The sequence below is a fragment of the Schistocerca gregaria genome, chromosome 4 (assembly GCF_023897955.1).
Source record: "Schistocerca gregaria isolate iqSchGreg1 chromosome 4, iqSchGreg1.2, whole genome shotgun sequence".
NCBI lineage: Eukaryota > Metazoa > Arthropoda > Insecta > Orthoptera > Acrididae > Schistocerca > Schistocerca gregaria.
Window position 1 is genome coordinate 220,639,857 of NC_064923.1, and position 22,732 is coordinate 220,662,588.

General features: G+C 40.6%; 1 protein-coding gene across 1 annotated transcript in view; it reads right to left on the minus strand.

Annotated features, from left to right (window-relative positions):
- Positions 1-6,863: 6,863 nt before the first annotated feature.
- The window catches only part of LOC126267120 (vesicle transport protein GOT1B), a 35,516-nt gene continuing 19,647 nt past the window's right edge, over positions 6,864-22,732 (minus strand). Inside the window, exons 4-5 of the mRNA XM_049972035.1 lie at positions 9,382-9,463; positions 6,864-7,800 (exon numbers count right to left, since the gene is read on the minus strand). Of these exons, the coding sequence (XP_049827992.1) occupies positions 7,756-7,800; positions 9,382-9,463 (127 nt within the window). The 3' untranslated portion in view covers positions 6,864-7,755. The remainder of the gene's footprint in view (positions 7,801-9,381; positions 9,464-22,732) is intronic.

The window sequence follows — 22,732 nt, forward strand, 5'->3', positions numbered from 1 at the left end:
CAAATCAACCAATGTTCTTGCAAACAAAATATGGAGCTTGAGAAACTGATAAGTTAAGTGCAAGAAAGAGTGAGTTTGTGGCATCCTGAGAATGAAAATACCATAATCAGGATACAATTCAGAATCTATGAACTGAAATCGCAGGTTTATTCGAAACTTCATATAGGCAGAATCTTTATTGGAAATTTTAGGCATCAATTATAACCTCAAAAAATAATTTGCTCAAGTGAAGGGGATGGCATATCTTATACGCATATAGCTACTGTACTGAATCTTTTTTGTGGTAGGTTGTCATTAGTTGTCTACAAATTATTATTACTGCTTACTGACCTTTTATGCCAGTAGGGTAGTATTTCTGTTAATATGAAATAGTTGCAAACATGGAGTACAGTACGTATTTCCACTTTTCCGTGCTTTTGGATTGCAGAGTACCTTATGCTACACTTCATGTTCGTCGTTCACTTGCATGCTAAACAACAGTCATTGCAGGTTACCTGACGTATGTCTGCACAACTTCAATGAAACAGAGTGTTTATAATTTGCTTCTCGAGGTCACCACAAATTATCTGAATTATGTAACAGAACGATTCTCCTATTGTCTCATATATTCGTAAAACTTGTCTGGTTATACCGATAAATGAGAAGAGAATGTATAGTACTTGCCAGGTTATTTACGAGACAGGAAAGCTCATTCACATGCGTTCGGCGTCTCTATAATAGCAGAAGCTGCTATGCAACACTTGTATGCAGGCACAGAAGCATTTTGGTATCCACCCCACCCTAAGACGTTAAAATTTGAACTGCTTCATATATTGAATAGATTCTAACCTAACCTCCTTGAACCTGCCAAAAACTGATGAAGGAGATCAGACACACCATGACCACACTGTCAGCCGATGTTATCAGTTGACCTCTGGCAATAGTGCCCGACAACTCTTGTCAGTGCCACAGTGAACACAGCCTTATGCCGTTGTCACACAGATCCTGCATCCGAATATTGAGCACTGAGCGTGCCAAATTTCTGACATCATAGTGTAGAATAGTGTGATGGGAACTACTCCTGAACATGCAGAGCAATATCTAGCATGTACAATATTGAATGTGCGATTGAATGTTGACCAATGAGATGGCAGAACGTCACTTGCATGCCATCTCCCTTCAGTGCAGAGTTCTGAGGTACCGTATTGGCTTCCAGTTGAGGCCCATATGTATATATGCCATTTCTGAGCACCAGCAACTGAGTAGCTCTCAAACACACTAATTCTATGATTCATTGTAATAAAATGACAAGAAACATCATATTTGTGGGAAAAGTATTATTGTAACTAGTGTATTTTGAGAGTAGGCCTTTTGAAATCAACAGCATGTTGGGGATCCATTAAAAATGCATTGTTCTTGGTACAATTGGCTATAATTAAATTTCAATTAGTAATATAGCTATAATAAAACTTTCAAGGTACAGTAATAAGTTAGAAAGCTGGATATGGTCCTTGAACAGCCATGGTTGCGGTAGTGTTGCTGGTTCGCATCCCACGACAACTAATTTTTTTTTCTTCTGACCACTTAATAAGTTCTGATACTGTCTTATCAGTTTAATATACATACTTACTATAATATTCGATGCTATGTAAATATAAGGGTGCTGTTTTTGAGGGATTTGCTTAATCTATTTGCTTAATCTATAGGGCACTTTGCACTACTTGCAGTAAGACATTTTGCCCTTTTTCCTTATAAGTTTTGTAATTCACACGTAACGATCCTGCTACTGTGTAGAAACAGTGATCAAATAAGAATGACCTAAAGGTTTTACTAAAAAGGGAGAATGATGAAATAATTGTTATCTTATGTTGAGAACTACTGCAAGTTGGTATATGACTATTTATAATGGAACTTTTATAAGCTGATCTCCTTACTGACTGGACACATTACTTTCCTTTTTGCCTTATTTTCGCATCTATTTAAATTTTTATTTGTATATACTACAGACAGAACAACTTGACTAGCATATGGACGTGGGAGAAACAAGTTTATTAGACTAATATGGGAATCTTAACGCCTGCCCATTTCCTAAATAATATTATTTATGAGTCAGATACAGCCGACAACTGCCACTGGAGCGCACTGCAATAGTGTATACCATGTTGGGGCTCATGCACTGTATGTACAAGCCGCTTCGTTTCTGAGCGTTCAGCAGCATGTTGAACTCTACGCGCTCAACAGCACTGTCCATGTGACGACAGCTTTAGGCTGTGGTCACAATGGCACCAATATCGGTGGATTCCGCCAACAACTATCATCCGAAGACGGCCAGTCTTTTCAAATCAGTACGGTGCTACAAGCGCAGTCACAATGTAGCCTATCTTGTCGCCTGAAAACACAGATTCCACTTGACAGTTGGCAAAATTCAAATCAATTCTTTTCTTCTTCAATCATAAACATGGACTGTGGGAAACTGATACGGTTAGTCAAAGAAATAGTTTGTCACATCCTGAGGATGAAAAATATTATAATCGGGATAAAACTCCGAATATTTGGATTGAAATTGCAGGTTTATTGGTAGCCACAAGTAGGCAAAGTCTTTATGGAAAATTTTAGGTTTAGATTATTATGGTGTATCTTACGACTGAAAGTACTGTAGTGGAACTTATTGGATTGTGGTAGGTGGACAATAGATGTCTGGCATTTTTATGCCAGAACTCTGGTCATTCTGTTCCATGAAATGGTTTGCAAATGTGGTGCACATATGTTTTTCTACTTTACAGTGCTTAGGTGTACAGAGTACCTTATTCCAGACTTTGTCTTTCACAAATACGGTTTGCTGAATAGCAGTCATTGAAGGTTAATTGACACATTTCTGCAGAACTTCAAATAAATTCAGCAAAACAGATTTCTAGTGCTTGCCTAGAGGTGTGATTTCAGCTCTTAAGAAATCCAGTACTCACATTAAAGATGCAATTCTGCAGATCATGTCTTTCCAATGATTAGTCCTTTAATGTGCTCTAAAACACACAGTTTCAAAGTTTTTAGTGATATGTTGGATGTTATTTACCATGCTCTAAATAATAATTTGAAAGTTAATATTTTCGATCTTGCACCTCAAATATGATATTTTGACACTATGCTTCATACAATCCCTAAAAGACACTGTAATATAGTTGAGTTTCCTTATTAAAAGCAGAACTCAATCTGAAATAACCACGAGAAATCTTGTTTCATACTTTCTCAAATCCAGTGGACAAGTGGTTAAAGGGTAGTGACATTTCCAGTACTAGAATCTGATTATCTGAATATACCTACAGCCAGTACTGCATTAATATAAATCATTTTTAGAATAAAATGAGCTGCTGTGAAATCACAAACCTATTTTTCATTAATGATTACTTACATACAAATTTAGTCCAGTCATCATATACAAGGAACAGCTATTTTCACTAAGTAAATTAAGGATTATGTGCACATAAAATCATTGGCAAAACCTTTATACACTGTAGCATCATAAATCACATTCTGAACAACTTATTTTGGAGAGATCCATCAGTGTGATGTATCATTGAAATTACATATTTTCATAACACATGAGTATTTCATAAAACTTCTCTAATAACTGAAGACAGAGCATACATTACTCAAAACGTTCTTTTCGAGCCACATATAGCTCATTAGGCATCTTTTTAATAGCAACCGCCACATTAGAGCACTCGTCTCCAAGCACGGATGTGTCGTGGTATTCATCCCACCCTTTGGAAGTTACAATTTAACTTACTTCATACATAGATTAGATTCTAGCCTAACCTAACCTGCTCAACCCAGCCAAAAACACAAATGAGATGGGATGCACCATGACCAAGCTGTCACCCAATACAGACGACCTCTGGTGATGACATCCGACAACTATTGTCTGTACCACTGCAAGTGCAGCCTTAAACTGAGCGACCTAATAATTAATGTAAAGAGGAATGATAATATACAGGGTGAACCAGAACTCCACAGGCAAACATTAAGAGGTGGTAGTATGGACAAAACGTGAAAAAACGTCTAGTAAAAATGCACTCTTATGTTCATATATTTGGAGCTATAAACACTTGGTCTTCTTCATTAGTGTGAAATATCTCTTCTAGTGAATAAGTACCACAGCTCTTAAGGTATGTGTGGTGTCACCGCCAGACACCACATTTGCTAGGTGGTAGCCTTCAAATCGGCCGCGGTCCGTTATTATACGTCAGACCCGCATGTCGCCACTATCAGTGATTGCAGACCGAGCGCAGTCACATGGCAGGTCTAGTCTAAGAGAGACTCCCTAGCACTCGCCCCAGTTGGACAGCTGACTTTGCTAGCACTGGTTCACTGCCTACATACGCTCTCATTTGCAGAGACGATGGTTTAGCATAGCCTTCAGCTACGTCATTTCTTACGACCTAGCAAGGCGCCATATTCAGTTACTATATGACTTCCGAACAGATAATATTGTGAATAATGTACTGTCAAGAGTGATGTTCCTCATTAATGGATTAAAGTTAAGTATCAAACTAATTATGTCCGCTTTCTGAATTCTCATTCCTTGTCATGTTCCAGACCTCATGTCTGTATAGTTCTTCCCTCCTCATGCCAGCCTGCGTGAGCTAAAATGTGTGCATTTCGGCCTCCAGTTGTAACACAGTGTTGGCTCTTGTGCCAATACAACAGTATGCACTTTCAAGCCCATATTTAGTAGACTTTTTTAATTGTTCTGATTCATACCAGCAGCTGTAAGTTTATCTTGTGGGGTTCTGGTTCACCTTGTATAACAGAAAACTAGACATTTCTCAGAGTGCAATTCACTGTCTGGCTTTAAGAACAGCCGTTCAACTGATCATGCAATAATGCCACATAATGAATGTTATTCATAAAAATCACTGCCACTATGTACCTTCATAACAGAACAGAAGATGCTTCTACGAGTTTTGGGGTAAGGAATACAAACTATGTTTTAACTGGAGGAAGCAAAATACATCTTTACACTGTTGGATAACAGAAAATGAGTACTGGGACAGTAATGCGTGGTGTTCTGCAGCATTCCATGTTAGCGGCATATCTTTAAAGATACATTGACGTCTGTATCACATTATTTTACAGACTTTTAGACTTTTGGATGTAGATCGTGCAACTATAATTGTCAGAGACTCTGAGTGGAAAATGTGTAATACAATGAATTATGTGCTTTGCAGAATACAGCAATAAAACGCAGTACATCCTCTTCTTTACATACAATTCTGTATGTAAGAAATTTGTGGCAATTACTGATGTGAAAGACACCACATTTTTGGCAATGGGGAAAGATGGTAAGCGTTGTAAAATGCAGATATTCTCAATATCTTGTCAAAACTGAATGCTAAGTAACTTTAAATAAAAATAAACATCTGCAGTTAATGCCACTAAAACTGAATCTTATATACTTCACATATTTTCATTTTTTAATTCCCTACAACATAATACTTTTAGCCTATGAAGGATTCATTCTGATAAATGGTGGTATTAAGCTAAAGGGGCCTATTTAACAAGCTAGCGACTTTTAACTGAATATGCTTACATTTTCAAAATTTGAAGGCAACAGCAGGAATTTGAACATTTGTGAAAGTTAAGGATGTATGCCACACTGCAACCCAAACCAGGATCCCTAGATTTTGTGGACAGTGCGCTATTGATTAAGCCATCCAGGCATATCCTATGGATACTCTAAGCCTTAGCACATAACTGCACTAAATTGGGCAAGGGCTCCTCTGATGGTGTAGGATTAGCAACCTTTGGAAAATGTATTTAATGGACAATTCATCAAAATCAGATACATGCAGATGTTACGGAGATATTTTTACACTAGGTGCAGCTTTGTGGAACAACCTCTGCGAAATTTAGAGGAGAGATATGATGGTGATCTGAAGATCTGAGTCCGTTCTTTAGGTTTGCTTGGTTTGTGCACTGGTAGCACATAGTTTTAACTTGTCATCAAGTTTCAGTACTACGCGTGGATTTCTTTAAACAAGTGAAAGGTACCTTGATGAAGTTTCAAGTTCCACAACCTATAGCAATTTTTGCTCAATTTTCTACATACTGCACAAAATATGATCAGTAAGTTGTCCTAAAAATAACATTTTATATACGGCAGAGAAAGCAGATTACAACGCATGGATCTGAACTTGACAAAATAATAAGTTTCCTGTTATGAACTTGCCAAAATGTCAAAGGATAGAGAAATAGTCTTTTTACAGAAAATCAATGCAGAATGTATTCAACAAAGAAATATTCATATAATTTGTTCACAACTGTTTCTCACACAAACTGTACTGGTTTCTTTTCTTTTTTTCAATATGTGATACTGCAATATCATGCTATAAAATTACAAATGAAAGTACACAGAAGTGTCACAACATGTTTTTCAATAGAGCCTGTTCCCCAAAAAGAATTTTTCAGATAATGGTTCCATAAAGTGCCTTGTAAGTGTAAAATCTTTTCAAATAAAAATATTAGTGGACTCCATTACAAATAACAGGAAGACTGTTTTACACAGGAAGTTATGATGATCTCACTCAAAATTTGATAGGACGATTCAGTTTGTCTCAAAAAACCTAAAAAATAATTTATTGTATCTGCTACACAAAAAACCAGTTTGAATATTTGTAAATGCAGTTCAATGAAAAATGAATACTTCCTCCATTCCCGAAAATTTCAAGTGGTAACTCATTGTTAGAATACACATATAGGGCTGTGTCTCTGCACTAGTAGCACAGCATAATGTTTCCAAGAAAGTTGGACTGTTATTAAACTTTTATTTAGTTGTACAACAAAAAGATCCCACTGCATGGAGTTTTTAAATTTTGTTATATGGCAAGTAAAATTTTGCACAACATGGTTTTATTTTTCTATGATGTGATACATTCTGGAGAAAGCAATCACAATCTGCTAGAAGTACTGTTATGTGGGAATGCTACTTACTGGTAATTACACAAAATTAATTCAGAAATGAGATATTCATACCCAATTTTAAGTGTGTTTAGCACACAGCCAGAACAATACTGACAGATAATTTATTCTTTTATGTACACAAAAAGGGAATGTTATTACATCTGAAATTGACGATATGTATCAGTGTCTGGATGCACAGTTATATGAGCATGAGGAGATGATTACAATTTACAATACATTTGTAATACCGGTCTTTGCACTTGCAAGTTAAATCTTACCATTACAACTGATGGAACTCACAGAAAACACTGGAAAATTCACTAACAGAAACAGATTGTATAAAACATTAGCACAAAATATGCTTCTTTATATCCACTCATCACTGTGTATATCACAGATCATAAAAATGTTGAGCTTATGACTGTGCATATAACAAGTAAGTACCTGATAACACCACTTAGCAATCATATGTAGCAGCGGTGACTCCACCGCCACCACGAAAATCTCAAGCAGGATTGCACATATTTACATGATAGAAACATGAATATGTGTCAATAGTGAGAAATGTTCTCCAACACTCCAAAGGAATGTCACAATTAACACTCCCAAGAACACTCAGGAAGGCAAGCATTTTCAAGTGTCATTGTGAACGGCTTCACATCGTGTTACACCACTGCTTCACCGTTATTCAATGACGACATCGTGCATCAATTTTTCGTAAAGTACACACAAAAACCTTCACACATTATCACACAAAACTTCCCACACTTTCAAAGTGCTGCACATTGCAAGTTGCTCACTGCAAAGTTAATCTTGCTGTCAAACCATTGTCCTTGAGGAGTCTCCTGCCAGCTTGTCAATAATCTGGAAAAATGATGCAATATCATCAGCATGATTAAAATATATAAACAACAACTACAATTTTAATGTTTAACACTTTTATTTTCAAAGGTCGTATTTTGGCCACAGCATGTTTCACTCTTAAAATTTGTTTGCATAAAGTATTCATCTAAATTGATTAACAAAAAAGTTTTCAGCATGTTGAAAGTGTTGCACATCATCATGACATGCATTAATAATTTGTTTCAGTAAACCAAAAGGAAAACATAAAACAGTTCTTTCTGAAAACATTTAATTCTATCTTTAATCAGTGATGTGTACAAGTGAGCAAGATCAATGAACTTGCTATTTTAAAGTGTTCTGTGCAAGATACAACATTATTCTGCTCTGCAACTTCTCATGTGACTACTCATGGCATTCCTTAAGTAATTCTAAAGTGAATACAGTTCCAGCAACCAGTTTAAGTGTTAATTGAGGGGCAAAACTAACAACAAAGAGAAGAATGTATATCATGAGATGACTAAATATGCTTAAGTTGTGATCCTTATTTTCTGTTTCCCTTTTTCTTTTCAGTGCATGTATAAGGAACGACCTGAGAATTTAATCCACAACTTCCTTGTTGCAGGAATTAGATTTATGTATAACACAGACAGTTTCTTGTCTTTGGCACACCTTACCACTAATATCATAAACTGTGACAGTGTTCATACACAAATGGATGAGTATTAATATTGAAAATACTAATTTGTAAGGTCCAAATACAAAAAAGGAAAATTTTACAACCTCCCTGAAAATGAAAAATCATGTACTTTTAATACAACAATAATTCTTTTTTAAATAGGTTGTTGTCATGAGTATGTTCTATGCTTTGTGTATTCTTTTACAAAGTAAATAATGGTTATTTTGGGTTTAATTGCAGCCACTATCCCAATAATATTTTAAAAATTAAATTTTCCATCTGGACTGTTTTGAAAGCAAAGTAAAAAATGATGTATCTGAATACACAACCATTCATCATAAAGGAAAAAGCATAAAAATAAATACATACATAAACAAAGTGTTTGACACTGTGGTTCAGTTTTTGAGCTGGACGAACACAGAAATTTTTATACCCGACCAAGTGTCAAAAAATGCCAATGAACCTTTTTAATGCTGTCTGGAGAGAATCTACTTTCAATATTCCTCACAGAAGAATTTTTTTATATTCAAGTGTTATGTTCCACGACTACTGAAACTCAACATTTGGATACTGTGCATTTACTTGTAACACAAGTATCCACTTATGTCAGTTCAATGACACCATTCTGGAGTAAATTAACGAAACCACAAAAAAGTGACTGATCAGATAAATGTTCCTTCAGGCATGTGCTCAACATTTTGGTGCTTCATAGTTTGTTAATAAATTTTCTGTTATATCCACTATCATCGACACTACATAAGTAAGATTACATACCAACAGGTTTTTAACAATATTTAAAATTTCCTACTAGTTTTCAACAAATTTTCAACAATATTTAAAATTTAACACACGTTTTTAATCTTAAAGATTAAAGCACAAAAGATGTTAAATAAAGAGAAACAACATGATTATTCAGCTCCACATACCCCTCTAATTCCAGGTAGATTTAATACTGTTCCAAGAACTGGTACCCTTCGTAGGAAATTGATTGCAACAGGAAAGAAGCCACTGGAAAAAAAGAAGAAAGTGAACACTATAAAATAACACTTAAAAAAATTGTTTTATCCTTTTGTAATACTTTGAAATGGAACTAGCACAAATATGTAATGGTAGCTCACCTAAAAGAATAAGCACCCAATAGCAAACAAAAGTAACTGTGCTCAACTTCTGGACAAAACCTTTCTAAATAAAGAGGGAACCCACATCTGCTTCACACTCCAGCCATACCTGACACAAAACTTCTGATCTCTGTGGCTGACTTCTTAGACAGAGAGAGAGAGAGAGAGAGAGAGAGAGAGAGAGAGAGAGAGAGAGAATATTACCCTGTCATTTGAAATTCCAAAGCTGTAAGTCAGAGTTGAGGACTATTAGCCAGGAAGTGCAACAAACTGCTCACATTGCTGACAAATAAGTTATTAGTTAAATTACTTGGTTAGTGTGAGTAACAAAGAGAGAGAAAATTAAAGGAAGTTATGTGAGTGGATAGCCAAGACTAGGTGCTCCTGCCCAAGGGTGACATGAGGAGCCCCCATCTCTATGGGACAGTGTTGGAACAGTCAGGTATATAGGATAATCAAACATATGCAAGGAGAATTTGCCATGTCACAAGTTCTCTGTTTCCTTGGTGGGATGTGGGAGTATATTATCACATATGACACCAAAGTCCTGCAAAGATTTGCTTCTGTAGTTGTTCCAAATGGTATGCCAAAAATTATGAAGTGCCATAATGAATGATGTGTTGTGGGGAAATGAAGTCAATGAATATAATCCTTTAATTACAACAGAAAACAAGTATCATTAGCTTTGAAATGAGGAATTTTGTTTGTTGGTTGCAGCACTTAAACTTTCAATCACTGTTCCTTTGTTTGCATCTCAAATGTTTTCCCTGCCACGATTTCATGTTATAGAGGATGGAAAATAGGATTTAACACACTATCTATGATGTGATCATTTGAGATTGACAACAATATTAGATTGGGGAATGGAAACTGTCACATTCCATTCAAATGGAAAATATTGGAATTTGATTCGAGCAATTTTAGGGAAATCATAGAAGACTTAAATCTGAGTGGCTGTGTAATGATTTTAAATTACATACTCTTGAATAAGAATCAAGTATGTTAACCATTATGCCACATCATTTACTATAATGTTAATAAGATCAGTCAGTATGCAGAGATACATGGAAGTATTCACTCAATAATTACTGTGAAGTCATCAAAAACAACATCATGAGTAACTCTCTCCAAATATGTTGCTGTAAGTGTTACACATTTGTACTATCAACCAACACAGTTTAGCAGAAGTCACTGAAACAACAGAGTGGCATGTAGCTTTTATCCTTAACTACAACTCAACATTTAATATAAGAAGTAAACATCTCATAATAAACAGAGCATACCCAGCTGCAAATCCTATCCCCAAAAACTAATAAGGATTCTGTACTGTCAGTTAAAAATAATATATAAAGCTAATCTTTCAGGGCTACCACCACCTGCATAGCATTGTAGAACACCAAGACACATCTGACAAACAGAATAATGGAACTATGTGATGAAGGGAATAGATAAATGCTGACAAAGAAAATACAGTTCATATTATTGCGGAACTATTTGTTATCTCATGTATGGGCACAACTGTTTTTCCACTCTTGAATTGTGTCCTTTCACTATGACAAGTTTCATCAAATGGGGTTATTTCAAAGCAGTTAAATAGTTTTTTTTTAAACACATTCTTATCTTATTCCAGAAAGCAAACATTATGGTGTCCCTGCAAAGCCTCGAGAGAAACAATATGCAGAAATTTAAAATGTATCCTACATAAGGATATTTAAAGTATCAGTCACAATAGTTCAGTGTTCTCTTAAAAGATATTTTATGCCAGTGCACCAATTTCACTGGAAATTAACAAGTTACACTTAGTAACAATGTTATTGTCATTAACACAGTGCTTAGGACCCAATTACAGTGAACCATTATTTGAGAACAATTGCTAGTGAAGTGAAACTCTCGTCTAGTGACTACGTTTTATTGTGTTCAAGGCCATTAAAATTTACAACTACTAGTCTGATAGACTGTAATTAAATTTACCATAGCATAAGGACAACAGAGAAACAGATGCGCATTAATATGTCATGTTAAATAGTTACTGTCAAAAATCAGATTAAAGTGTCAAGATTGCAAAATATAAATTACTTACAGAAAAATGCAATTTCAGGCAAGACTGCTCTGGGTTCAGGATAAATTTAAGAACAAGTGAGGCAGTACTGACACTACAACTCAAATTAGAAGACAAATCAAAGAACCATAAATTGACATTTACATCATCTGATTTAGAAAAAGCTTTTGGTAATGTTGACTAGAAAGTACTCTGAGATTCTGAAGTTATCGGGGATTAAAAAATTAGCTACAAATTATATAGAAACCGAAGTGCAGTTATGAAAATCAGAGAATACGAAAGGGATGCAGTAGTTTAGATAGAAGACAAGGTTGTAATCTCCCCTAGCCCCCCCCCCCCCCCTCACAACACACACACACACACACACACACACACACACACACACACTACCCCCCCCCCCCCCTCTCTCTCTCTCTCTCTCTCTCTCTCTCTCTCTCTCTCTCTCTCTCTCTCTCTCTCTCAACGTTTTCCAGCATGGTGGAAACCTGTTCAATATAGAAACAGCCATGATTGCAAGTTTCACTTCTTGTTTCACTGGAGACTAGGAAACCCGAAACTAGCCATCAATTAAATAAAAACTGCATCTTGCAACTTCAGCTGTTTCTATACCTAAATGTCCCAATGTTAGGCCATCTGTACATAGAGCAAGCAAAAAAAAGAAAGTTTTTTTTCGCCTTACGTCCTCAATTATTTGTTGGATATAATCCAATCTCTGTCTTCCCCAACAATTTTTACCATCTACAGCACCCACTAGTACCATGGGGGTTATTCCCCGACGCCTTAACACATGTCCTGTCATCCTGTTCCTTCATGTGGTCATTGTTTTCCACACATTATTTATTTCACTGATTCTATGGAGAATCTCCTCATTCCCTATGTTATCAGTCCACAGCCTTTTAGAATACCTCATCTCAAATGCTTTGATTCTCTTCTTCTTGAGTTCTCCCACAGTCCACGATTCACTATCGTGCAATGCTGTGCTCCAAACATACATTTCTAGAAATTTGTTCCTCAAGTGAATGCAAATGTTTGATACCAGTTGACTTCTTTTTCTCAGAAACACCCTCTTCGCCTGTGCTAATCTGCTTTTTATGTCCTCTTCGATCCATCCATCATGTGTTATTTTGTTTGAATGGTACCAGTATTCCTGAACTTTGTCTATTTCATGGTCCGTACTGTTTTGTTAGGTTTATCAATAGTCTTATTTCTGCCATTCCTCATTACTTTTGTGTTTCTATGGTTTACTCTCTACCCATATTCTCTGCTTATTACAGCTGTTCATTCCATTCAACATGTCCTTTAAATTTTTTTACTTTCAGTGCAGACAGCAATATAATCAGTGAATCTGAAAAATATCATCCTTTCCCACTAAATTTGAATCTCACTCCTGAATCTTTCTTTTAGTTCCATCACTGTTTCTTCAATGTATAGACTGGAAAGTAGTGGCAAAAGACCACAGCCCTCTCTTTCACCCTTTTTAAGCTGAGCACTTTATTCTTTATCTTCCACTCTTATGTTCTTGATCTTCCACTCTTATGTTCTTGATCTTCCACTCTTATGTTCTTGATCTTCCACTCTTATGTTCTTGATCTTCCACTCTTGTTGTTCTCTCATTGATTCTTGCATATATACAATATTACCCAACTTTCCCTATGGCTTAGTGCTCGTTTTCTCAGAATTTCAAACATCTTGCAGCATTTTACATTGCCCAACATTTTTTCCAAGTAGACTAATCCTATTAACATGTCCTGATTTTTTTTAGTTAAGTTTTGTTTCCACTATTAAGCACAATGTCAGAACTGCCTCTTCGGTCCTCCTACCCTTTTAGAAAGCTGACACAATCCTGATATAAAGGATCCTCACTTCTCTATTCCATTCTTCTGGATATTATTCTTGCCATCACTTTGAAGTACGAGCCTTTACGCTGATTGTGTAACATTTATCACACTTGCCTTCCCTTGCTGTATTTGGGATTGTGTGAATGACATTTTTCCAAATGCCTGACAGTATATCCCCAGGCTTAGATTTTACACAACACAACAACTCAGATGATAGCTTGTTTGCTAATCCCCCCCTCCTCCCACCAATGATTTTAGGAATTTAAAGCAATCTTATCTATCTCTTCTGCTTTATTAGATCACACATCTTCCAAATTTCTATTCAATTCTGACAGTAATAATGGATCCCCTGTATCTTCCATATATACTCCCATTTCTACCTCTATCACATAATCAAACAAGCTTTCCCCTTGTAGTACAGTTCACTGCACTGTTTCCACCTATCCCCTCCCTCCTCTGTGCTTAAGAGTGAAATTCCCACTGTATTCTTAATGTTGCACCCGTTAGGTTTTATTTGGCTAAATGTTGTTTTGAGTTTTGTATATGCTGAATCAGTCCTTCCAATAACCATTTCCTTTTTAATGTCTTTACTTTTTTCCTGCAGCCATTTTGCCTTGGCTTTCCTGCAATTCCTATATATTTCATTCCTAATTGACTTACACTGCTGTATTCTGGAATTCCCTCTGAACATTTTTGTCCTCACTTCCTTTTGTCAATAAGCTACCCTTTTTGTACCTACATTTGACTGTACACATTATGTGATTGCCCTTTTCAGATCCATCTATATCCCTTCAACTGAACTGCCTACTGCGATATTCATTATTTGAATAGCTATAGCCTCAGAGAACTTCAGACCCATCTCATTCCTCAGTACTTCAGCATCTCATTTCTTTGCACAATGAATCTTGTGGCTGAGTCTCCTAAACTTCAGCCTACTCTTCATCATTACTAAACTGTAGTCAGAGTCTGTATCTGTTTCTGGATACACTTACAATCCAATATGTTACTTCAAATTTTGTCTGAGCACGATGCGATCCAGCTAGAATATTCACGCGTCTCCAGGCCTGTTCCAAGTATACCTCCTCCTATCGTTATTTTTTAAGAGAGTATTCACTATTACTAGCTGAAATCTATTGCAGAACTCAATTTTCCACTCCTATTCTTACTACAAAGTCCATATTATCCCATAACTAATGCATCTATTCCTTTCCTTACTACCATGACTATTAGATCATACCCCCCCCCCCCCCCTTACACACTGAATTATACATTCAATATCTTCCTATATTTTCTCAACCCATTCAGCTTCTGCTTGTGACATCAGCATGTATACCTGAGATATTGTTGTTGGCACTGATTTGCTGTCAATTCTGATGACAACTGTGTCAATGAACTGTTCACAGTTACCCACTATCTGCCCAACTCTCCTATTCAAATGGAGTCTTGCTCTGTTATACAATTTTCTGTTGATATTACCTTATATCCATCTCGTCAGAAATTCTTACCCTTTTCCATTTCACTTCACTGACCCCCCCCCCCCCCCCACTATATCTAGTGTGTGTGTGTTTGAGGTTTACGGGCGCTAAACAGCGTGGTCATCAGCGCCCAAACGCATAGAAACAGGAACACAAGCGGTGAAGGGACGAAGACGGACGCCGAACAAGGAGAACGGCTAAAAGACACAGGCCTGACGCAGTTCCAAATGCGCACATACAGAGGCAAAACGAGAGGAGAAGAAACACACTAAAAAAGGAAAGGAAACACAAGGAAAAGAGAACAGACACCGAAGGGAAACAAGGAGGTAATCGTGACTGGCGGACCTCTTACCTAAAACCTGGGTGAGCCAGTCACCCAGCAGCACATTAAAACCTTCTCCCTAAAATCCGAGGCAACAGATTGGACAGGACACAAAACCGTAAGACCTTAACCACAGTCGCTGCGTCGTCTTGCAAACTAGAGGGCAAATCCGGTGGCAAGGAAACCACCGCCCTCTGGTCAGAGAATAAAAAACAGTCAAGTAAAATGTGGCGGACAGTAATCTGGACGCCACAAGCACTGCAGATTGGGGGGTCCTCCCGCCGGAGTAAAAAACCATGCGTGAAGGGACTGTGTCCAATGCGGAGGCGAGTGAGGAGAACCTCATCCCGCCTGTATGACTGGTAGGACGTACGCCATGGTCGCGTAGTGGCCTTTACCAGACGCAGCTTATTGTCAGAAACTGCCAACCACTCCTCTTCCCATTGATGCATAACACGAAAACGCAAAAGGGAGGTTACAGCATGGAGGGGGACAGCACATTTAACAATGTGAGGGAGGGAACATGCATCTTTGGCAGCCACATCCGCCAGTTCGTTTCCCCTAATACCCACATGCCCCGGCACCCAGCAGAAAGAAACCTCCTTCCCCTGCCGTTGCAGGTGGAGTAGGGCATCATGGATGTTCTGGACGACCGTATCCGCTGTGTACAAGTGTTGCATGGTCTGAAGGGCACTCAGGGAGTCAGAAAAGATGAGGAACTTAAGACTGGTAACACATCTCATCTGCTCCAATGCCCGCAAGATTGCAAACAATTCAGCATCGAGGATGGTAAACGCCGCAGGAAGCGTTAACTTGACAACTCGATCAGGGAAAACAACAGCACAACCAACAGAGTCCCCCTGTTTAGAGCCATCTGTGAATACAGGTACATGGTCCGGATGCTGGTTTAAAATATCGTAAAATAAGGAGGTAAAAACAAACGCCGGAGTGCAGTTCCTCCGGTACTCCGACAAGTCTAGAAGGATGCTGGGCCTCTGGAGCAACCAGGGAGGCAGGCGAGTAAAACCTTGTCGTTGGGGGGCCACACGCTCCACACCAAGGGACTCAAGCAAATGCTTGGCACGAATCCCAAATGGTTTTGTTGCCCTGGGACAACTGGAAAAGAGACGTTCCATAGGCGGTCGGGCAATGGTAGGGTACGCAGGGGAGGTAGGACAGGCAAGGAAATGACACACCCGTCGCACCATGAGGAGTTTCCGCCGGATGGCGAGCGGCGGTTCCCCTGCCTCAGCACACAGGCTGGGGATGGGACTGGTACGGAAGGCACCAGTGGCCAGCCTGATACCCTCATGGTGTACGGCGTCAAGGATCTTCAGATACGAAGGCCTTGCTGACCCATACACGGTGCAGGCATAGTCAAGACGCGATCGGACGAAAGCCCTATAAAACTGCAGCAGACGCGCCCGATCGGCTCCCCAGGACCGATGGCTCAGACACTTCAAAATATTCAGTGCCTTCAGGGCCCGCACCTTGAGGTCTTTAAGGTGAGGCAACCACGACAACTTGGAATCAAAAGTGAGGCCCAGGAACCTCACAGTGTCTCTAAAAGGAAGAACGGTGTCCCTCAGACGCAATTCAGGGGAGGTAAAAAGACGCCGAGAACGATTAAAATGAACACACACAGATTTGTCTGCAGAAAAGGTAAAACCCGTCTTTGCAGTCCATGCCTCTAAGCGCTTTATCGTAAGCTGTAACTGCCGACTAGCACTGACAAGACTGGAGGAAGAACAGAAAACAGCAAAATCGTCCACAAACAAGGAGCATTGGGCAGGACTCCGGATAGTGGACGTGATACTGTTAATAGCAACGGCAAAGAGGGTGACACTTAAAACGCTGCCCTGAGGAACACCATTCTCCTGCACGTACAAATCCAATAGCACATTACCAACCCGATACCGAAAGAGGCGGTGAGAAAGAAAGGACCAAATGAAGATGGGGAGACGGCCACGAAAGCCCCACTCATGGAGTTGATTGAGGATAAGGCGGCGCCAAGTAGTGTCATACGCCTTATTAATGTCAAAGAAGACCCCTAGACAATGCTGGTTACATAGAAAGGCCTGCTGGATGGCAGCCTCAAGCAGGGTCAAGTTGTCTATAGTGGAACAACATCTCCTAAAGCCACACTGAGAGGGGCTAAGGAGCTGCCTGGTCTCGAGCAGCCAAACCAGGCGGCGGTTGACCATGCGTTCCAACGTCTTCCCAACACAGCTCGTCAAGGCAATACTCCGATAACTACTGGGATGCGTTCGGTCCTTCCCTGGTTTGAGGAGGGGAATCAAAATTGCCTCCCTCCACGAGTCAGGGTACGTGCCAGATAACCATATCATATTGAAACAGTTCAAGAGAACTTCCTTGGATGGCAGCAACAGGTGCCGCAGCATGCTGTACCGGATTTGATCATGACCAGGTGCAGTATCATGAGCCACAGACAGCGCAGAATCCAGTTCCCACATTGTGAAGGGGCAGTTATAGGGTTCAGAATTTAGAGACCGGAAGTCCAAGTGACCCCTTTCGATGGCAGTGCGGTAGCGGCAGAAATCTGGATCACAATTAATAGTGGCGGTAGATTCCGCAAAATGCATGGCCAGTGTCTGGGCAATGTCTCTCGGCGTCGTGAGGAGACATCCCTGATGCAGCAATGCCGTGACAGGTAGCTGGCTGAGTTTCCCGGAAATCCTCCTGATGGCTTCCCATACTTTCGTAGAACTAGTGGAGCGAGAGATGGAATTCAAGAACGATTGCCATGACCGTCGTTTGCTCTCTTTAATCACTCGCCGCGCTCTGGCCCTTGCCACCCGAAAGGCCGCAAGATTGTCAGCTGAGGGACGGCACTTGAAGCGGCGCAGTGCTGCACGGCGGGCGCGGATGGCTGAGTGGCACTCAGTGGTCCACCAAGGGACAGGACGCCTCTTGGGATGACCGGATGACTGTGGGATTGACAATGCAGCAGCATGTGAGATCACGGCTGCAATATGGTCTACCCATTCGTGGACGCTGGCACGGTGTTCCAAAACAGCCAGTTGGTGAAAAGTGTCCAGTCAGCTCTGCAAAGGTGCCACCGGGGCAGCACTGGTAATGCCACAGCCTCATCCAGGAGGCGAATCCAGAGGGGGAAATGGTCACTAGAATGGAGGTCAGCTGCAGCCTCCCACAGAGCAGAATCCGCGAGTGCTGGAGAGCAAAAGGAAAGGTCAATAGCTGATGACGATCCGGAAGCAGTACAGAAATGAGTGGGAGCACCAGAGTTGAGGAGGCACAGTTCTTCAGACATCATGACGCTTTCCAGAATGCGACCCCTGGGGCAAGTAGTCCGAGAGCCCCATAAGACATTATGAGCGTTGAAGTCCCCCAGAAGAAGAAATGGGCGGGGGAGTTGGCTAATAAGGTCCGTGAGAGCCTCAGAGTCTATCGCATCCGGAGGTGGTAAATAAACAGAACAGACTGTGAGCCTCCGACCCACAAGAATGTCAACTGCAACTGCTTGCAAGTCGGTGACGAGAGGGAGCTCAGATGATGGGTGCATGTCACGGACAAAAACCGCAACACCACCCTTTGCCCTTTGCCCCGTCAGATCATCTTTTCGATATACGGTATAGCCGCGTAAAGAAGGAGAATCAGTGGCCCGAAAATGTGTCTCTTGGAGACATAAGCACAAGGGGCACTCTCGTATAAGGAGTTGTAATTCGGCCACATGCGTCCTGAACCCATTCAGGTTCCACTGTAATATGGGAGCCAGTGATCAGGGTGGCTGAATTTTCACCCTGCCTCTGTGCTTTGGAGGAGAGACCGTACTGGCCGGAGATTTATTCCTAGGGCGAGAAGATCGCCCCCGGTCGACATCAATGTACATAAGCTCCGATGACGACCCACGGGAGATGTCAGACAGTACGATGGCCTCGTCATCGGACCGACGCTGACTAGTCTCCTCAGGTGGCAGAACCTTCATCTTCTGAGGCTTTGTCTTGGGGGGCTTGGAATGCAGAGCCTTGTCAACAGTTGGAGGTTGATTCGCCTGGGCAGAAGGCGCCATATGGGGGGAGGCTGGAAGTACCTCAATGTCAGCAACCACGGCCTTGTCCGATGTAGCGGGGAGAGCCGCAGATTGCAAAACAACCGCAGCAGCACAAGTGCACTGGCAAGCGCAGGTTTTAGTGCTAACACTAGCAACCTCTGTTTGTGTAGCAACAGTGGCCAGTTGTACCGGTTTTTTGAGAGCGGAAGCGAAAGGTGTTGAAAACACAGGAGGTTGCATGGCCTTAAAGAGCTTCTTGGCCTCACCATAGGGGATGCGCTTAGATGTTTTAATCTCCTGTACCTTCCGTTCTTCGAGATAGATGGGGCAGATCCGGCTCCAGACAGGGTGACTCCCAGAGCAATTCACGCACTTCACAGGCGATGAACAATCGGCTCCGTCATGGGCAGGCTGACCACATTTACCACAAGTGGCTATCTCATTGCACCCCAACGTAGTATGCCCAAAGCACTGACATTTAAAACAGCGCATTGGGTTGGGGAAATATGGCCGTACGGGCAAACGTAAGAACCCCGCTTTAACATGCTCTGGGTGTCTCGGGCAACTGAATGTGAGAATAAACGAGTCAGATTTGACGAGGTCCCCATTGACTCGTTTCATAATGTGTTGCACGTCAACAATTCCTTCGTCAGCCCACTCAGATTTTAGCACGTCTATGGGGATATCCACCAAGTCCCTACACGTCACAACACCCTTACTATAATTCAAAGTGGAGTGGAGCTCGGTCTCAACAGCGTACTCTCCTAGACAATTTGGTTTCCGAAGGGCAGCGACTTGACGGGAACTAGAAGTTTCAACTAACAGAGTCCCATTGCGCAGTCGCTTTACAGATTTCAGTGTTCCTGCAATTCCCTCAAGACCCTTGTGGATGTAAAAGGGAGAAACCCTCTCAAAGCTACCCTCCTTCCTTTTAATAATCAAAAACACATTCTGATTATCAGCATGTGCTCCGTTACTACATTCTGTTAAATCTCTAGCAACACCAGGTGCTGGAGGACTCGCAGCGCGTAGCCGCTTTTTCGATGGGGTGTGTTTTCCTACCAGCGGCCCACCCAAGCCACTGGTAGGGGGAAATGTAGAGGTCGAAGGGTCCATTGCGGTCCCACGAGCAGCTAGGGAACTAAAAGTCCGCTCAGACAGAGCCCCGCGTGCCTGAGTAAGCCTTATACAACTGGGGTGCGGCAGGTGCCCCAGAGGTTACCCGCTTGCGACTGTTCCACCCCAACAGCCATGCATCTTCTAGGCGCGGAGCACACCGAAAGATTGAGGGGTTTTTATAGAGGTTGGCCTTCCTCGCAATCCAGGCGGTCAAGCCAAGATTACCATTCCCCGCAGCACACAACATTTCACCGACGCGCCGTACGGTGGTCGCTGAAGCATGTCAGGGGGTTACGGTGACAGGACACTTGCGGCGCAGACCAGTCCCCAGCTCAGGACCCCGGGGTCGCCAAGCCCGTACTCAGCAAGTGAATGCTGAGCCCCTGGGGGCCACTATATCTAGACTATGCCTCTGCAATTAGGGAAATTATTTACTCTTTGAAAACACTATTTATTTTTCAGCTTTTGGTCTATCATATCTGTGAAAATGCTTTTATTGGTTGACATATACTACCTGATAATATTCAAAGCAATGAATACAGTACTTATAAATCTTCAATTTTTTTTCATTCATAATTCCACACTTTTGTGTTATGTAATGTGTAGCAGGTGTTCCCTGACCGATCACTGAGAATGCTGGTACTTTGATGGAATAGCTTGTTTATTTTGAAGGTAAATATTGTTAAATAAAAAAAATTAGGAAACTTGTTCTGCTTAGTAATTACCTTAATAACTAACCACACGAAAATCATAAAAAAAAAAAAAACTTTAAAAAATTATGAGGGACGATCAATAAGTTTCAATCTGAGGGTACTGCTGCAGCACTTATGGAATGTAATATGACATGCAGGTATATAAGCAGCGACATGTATGCAAAGGATAAGTGTGGCATTCGTGTCTTTCCAATGAGTGTGCAGTAAACGCAGGAACAATAGACTATGGAAACATTATTATCAAATGTGTCCAAACAGGTCCATTGGAGAATGAAGAATATGTATGGGACGCACATCTGTTGAAAACCACTGTTGCGGAATGGTGTAACAAGTGGTGGTGCTGTGTCACGATAAAGCATGTCCTCTTATAACAAATGCCATAATACAGAAGATACGTCAACTCAAGTGGGAGACAGTCTAACACCTGCTCTATAGTTCTAATCTCTCCCCATTCAATCATCACGCTTTCAGTCCCTTAAGAAAGGCCTTAACAGATAAGAATTTGCAGGTTCATTTCCTGCAGAACGCAAGTGTTCTGTGGGATACAGTTTGGGAAACCCTGCTGTATGGCTACTTCAACAACACAATGCGCAGAAGCTATGACCATGCCCCTCTGGATGCGCAGCTTGGTAGAAATGCTGCACACTGCACATGACGAATCTTACTTTGAGACAGCTTGGGATGCGGGAGAGTGAGACACAGATCAAACTATGATCTTGTGAAAAACTGGCAGACATTTGAGGGCAACTGATGTAATCACACACACACACACACACACACACACACACACACACACACACACACAGTAGCTTGCTTGCTCGCCAGTGATCATGGTAGCAAAACTACTGACATGCGAGCATAGCCGGGGGGTAACAACTAGTGTGATGATAATTTTATTTGATTTGGTTATCACATTAAATTACTGCCAATTGAAGATCTAACAAAGAGATCTGTTCAATGACTGAGTAACCTGTTACCTACAGAAACCTCAGTGCGAGGATGCACAGGCATGAGCCTGTGATGATGATTTTTATATGAGAATACTGATATTCACAGTTCAGAGAATAGTTCTGTGTCATGTTTACAACTCTGTGGAATCAGCATTCCACAGTGTACAAAGATAAAAGACTGTACCGTAGACAAAAGTCTCCCACATGCAGTGATGTGAAACTGTGGGTCCCACAGCAGCCATGGTATTAATTTCAACTATGGAGAGGGTAGCACCGAAATCTCATCGCCACGTGATCCCATCTATATTCGACAGTTGTAACGACCCAAGCGGATGGAGTCAGTCAAAAATAATTAGTAGGTAACCCCCAAAATCCAGGTATTATCAATTACCATTAGCATATCACAGAACACAGCAAACAGGTGTTAGCAACAGTACAGGATCTTTTCAAACTGCAGATTCCAGCCAAAACAAATGGTCTGTAATGGAACAGATCTCTCAAAAGTAACTTGAAATCTGGGAACTGTCTGTTAGCTTCCAGGTACTAACACAGTTGTTAACTAAGAATTGTGTCAAACAATATACATATTCCATTCAGTAACCACATCAGACTGCAATTATTCCTGGATTCATGATAGAAATTATAATACT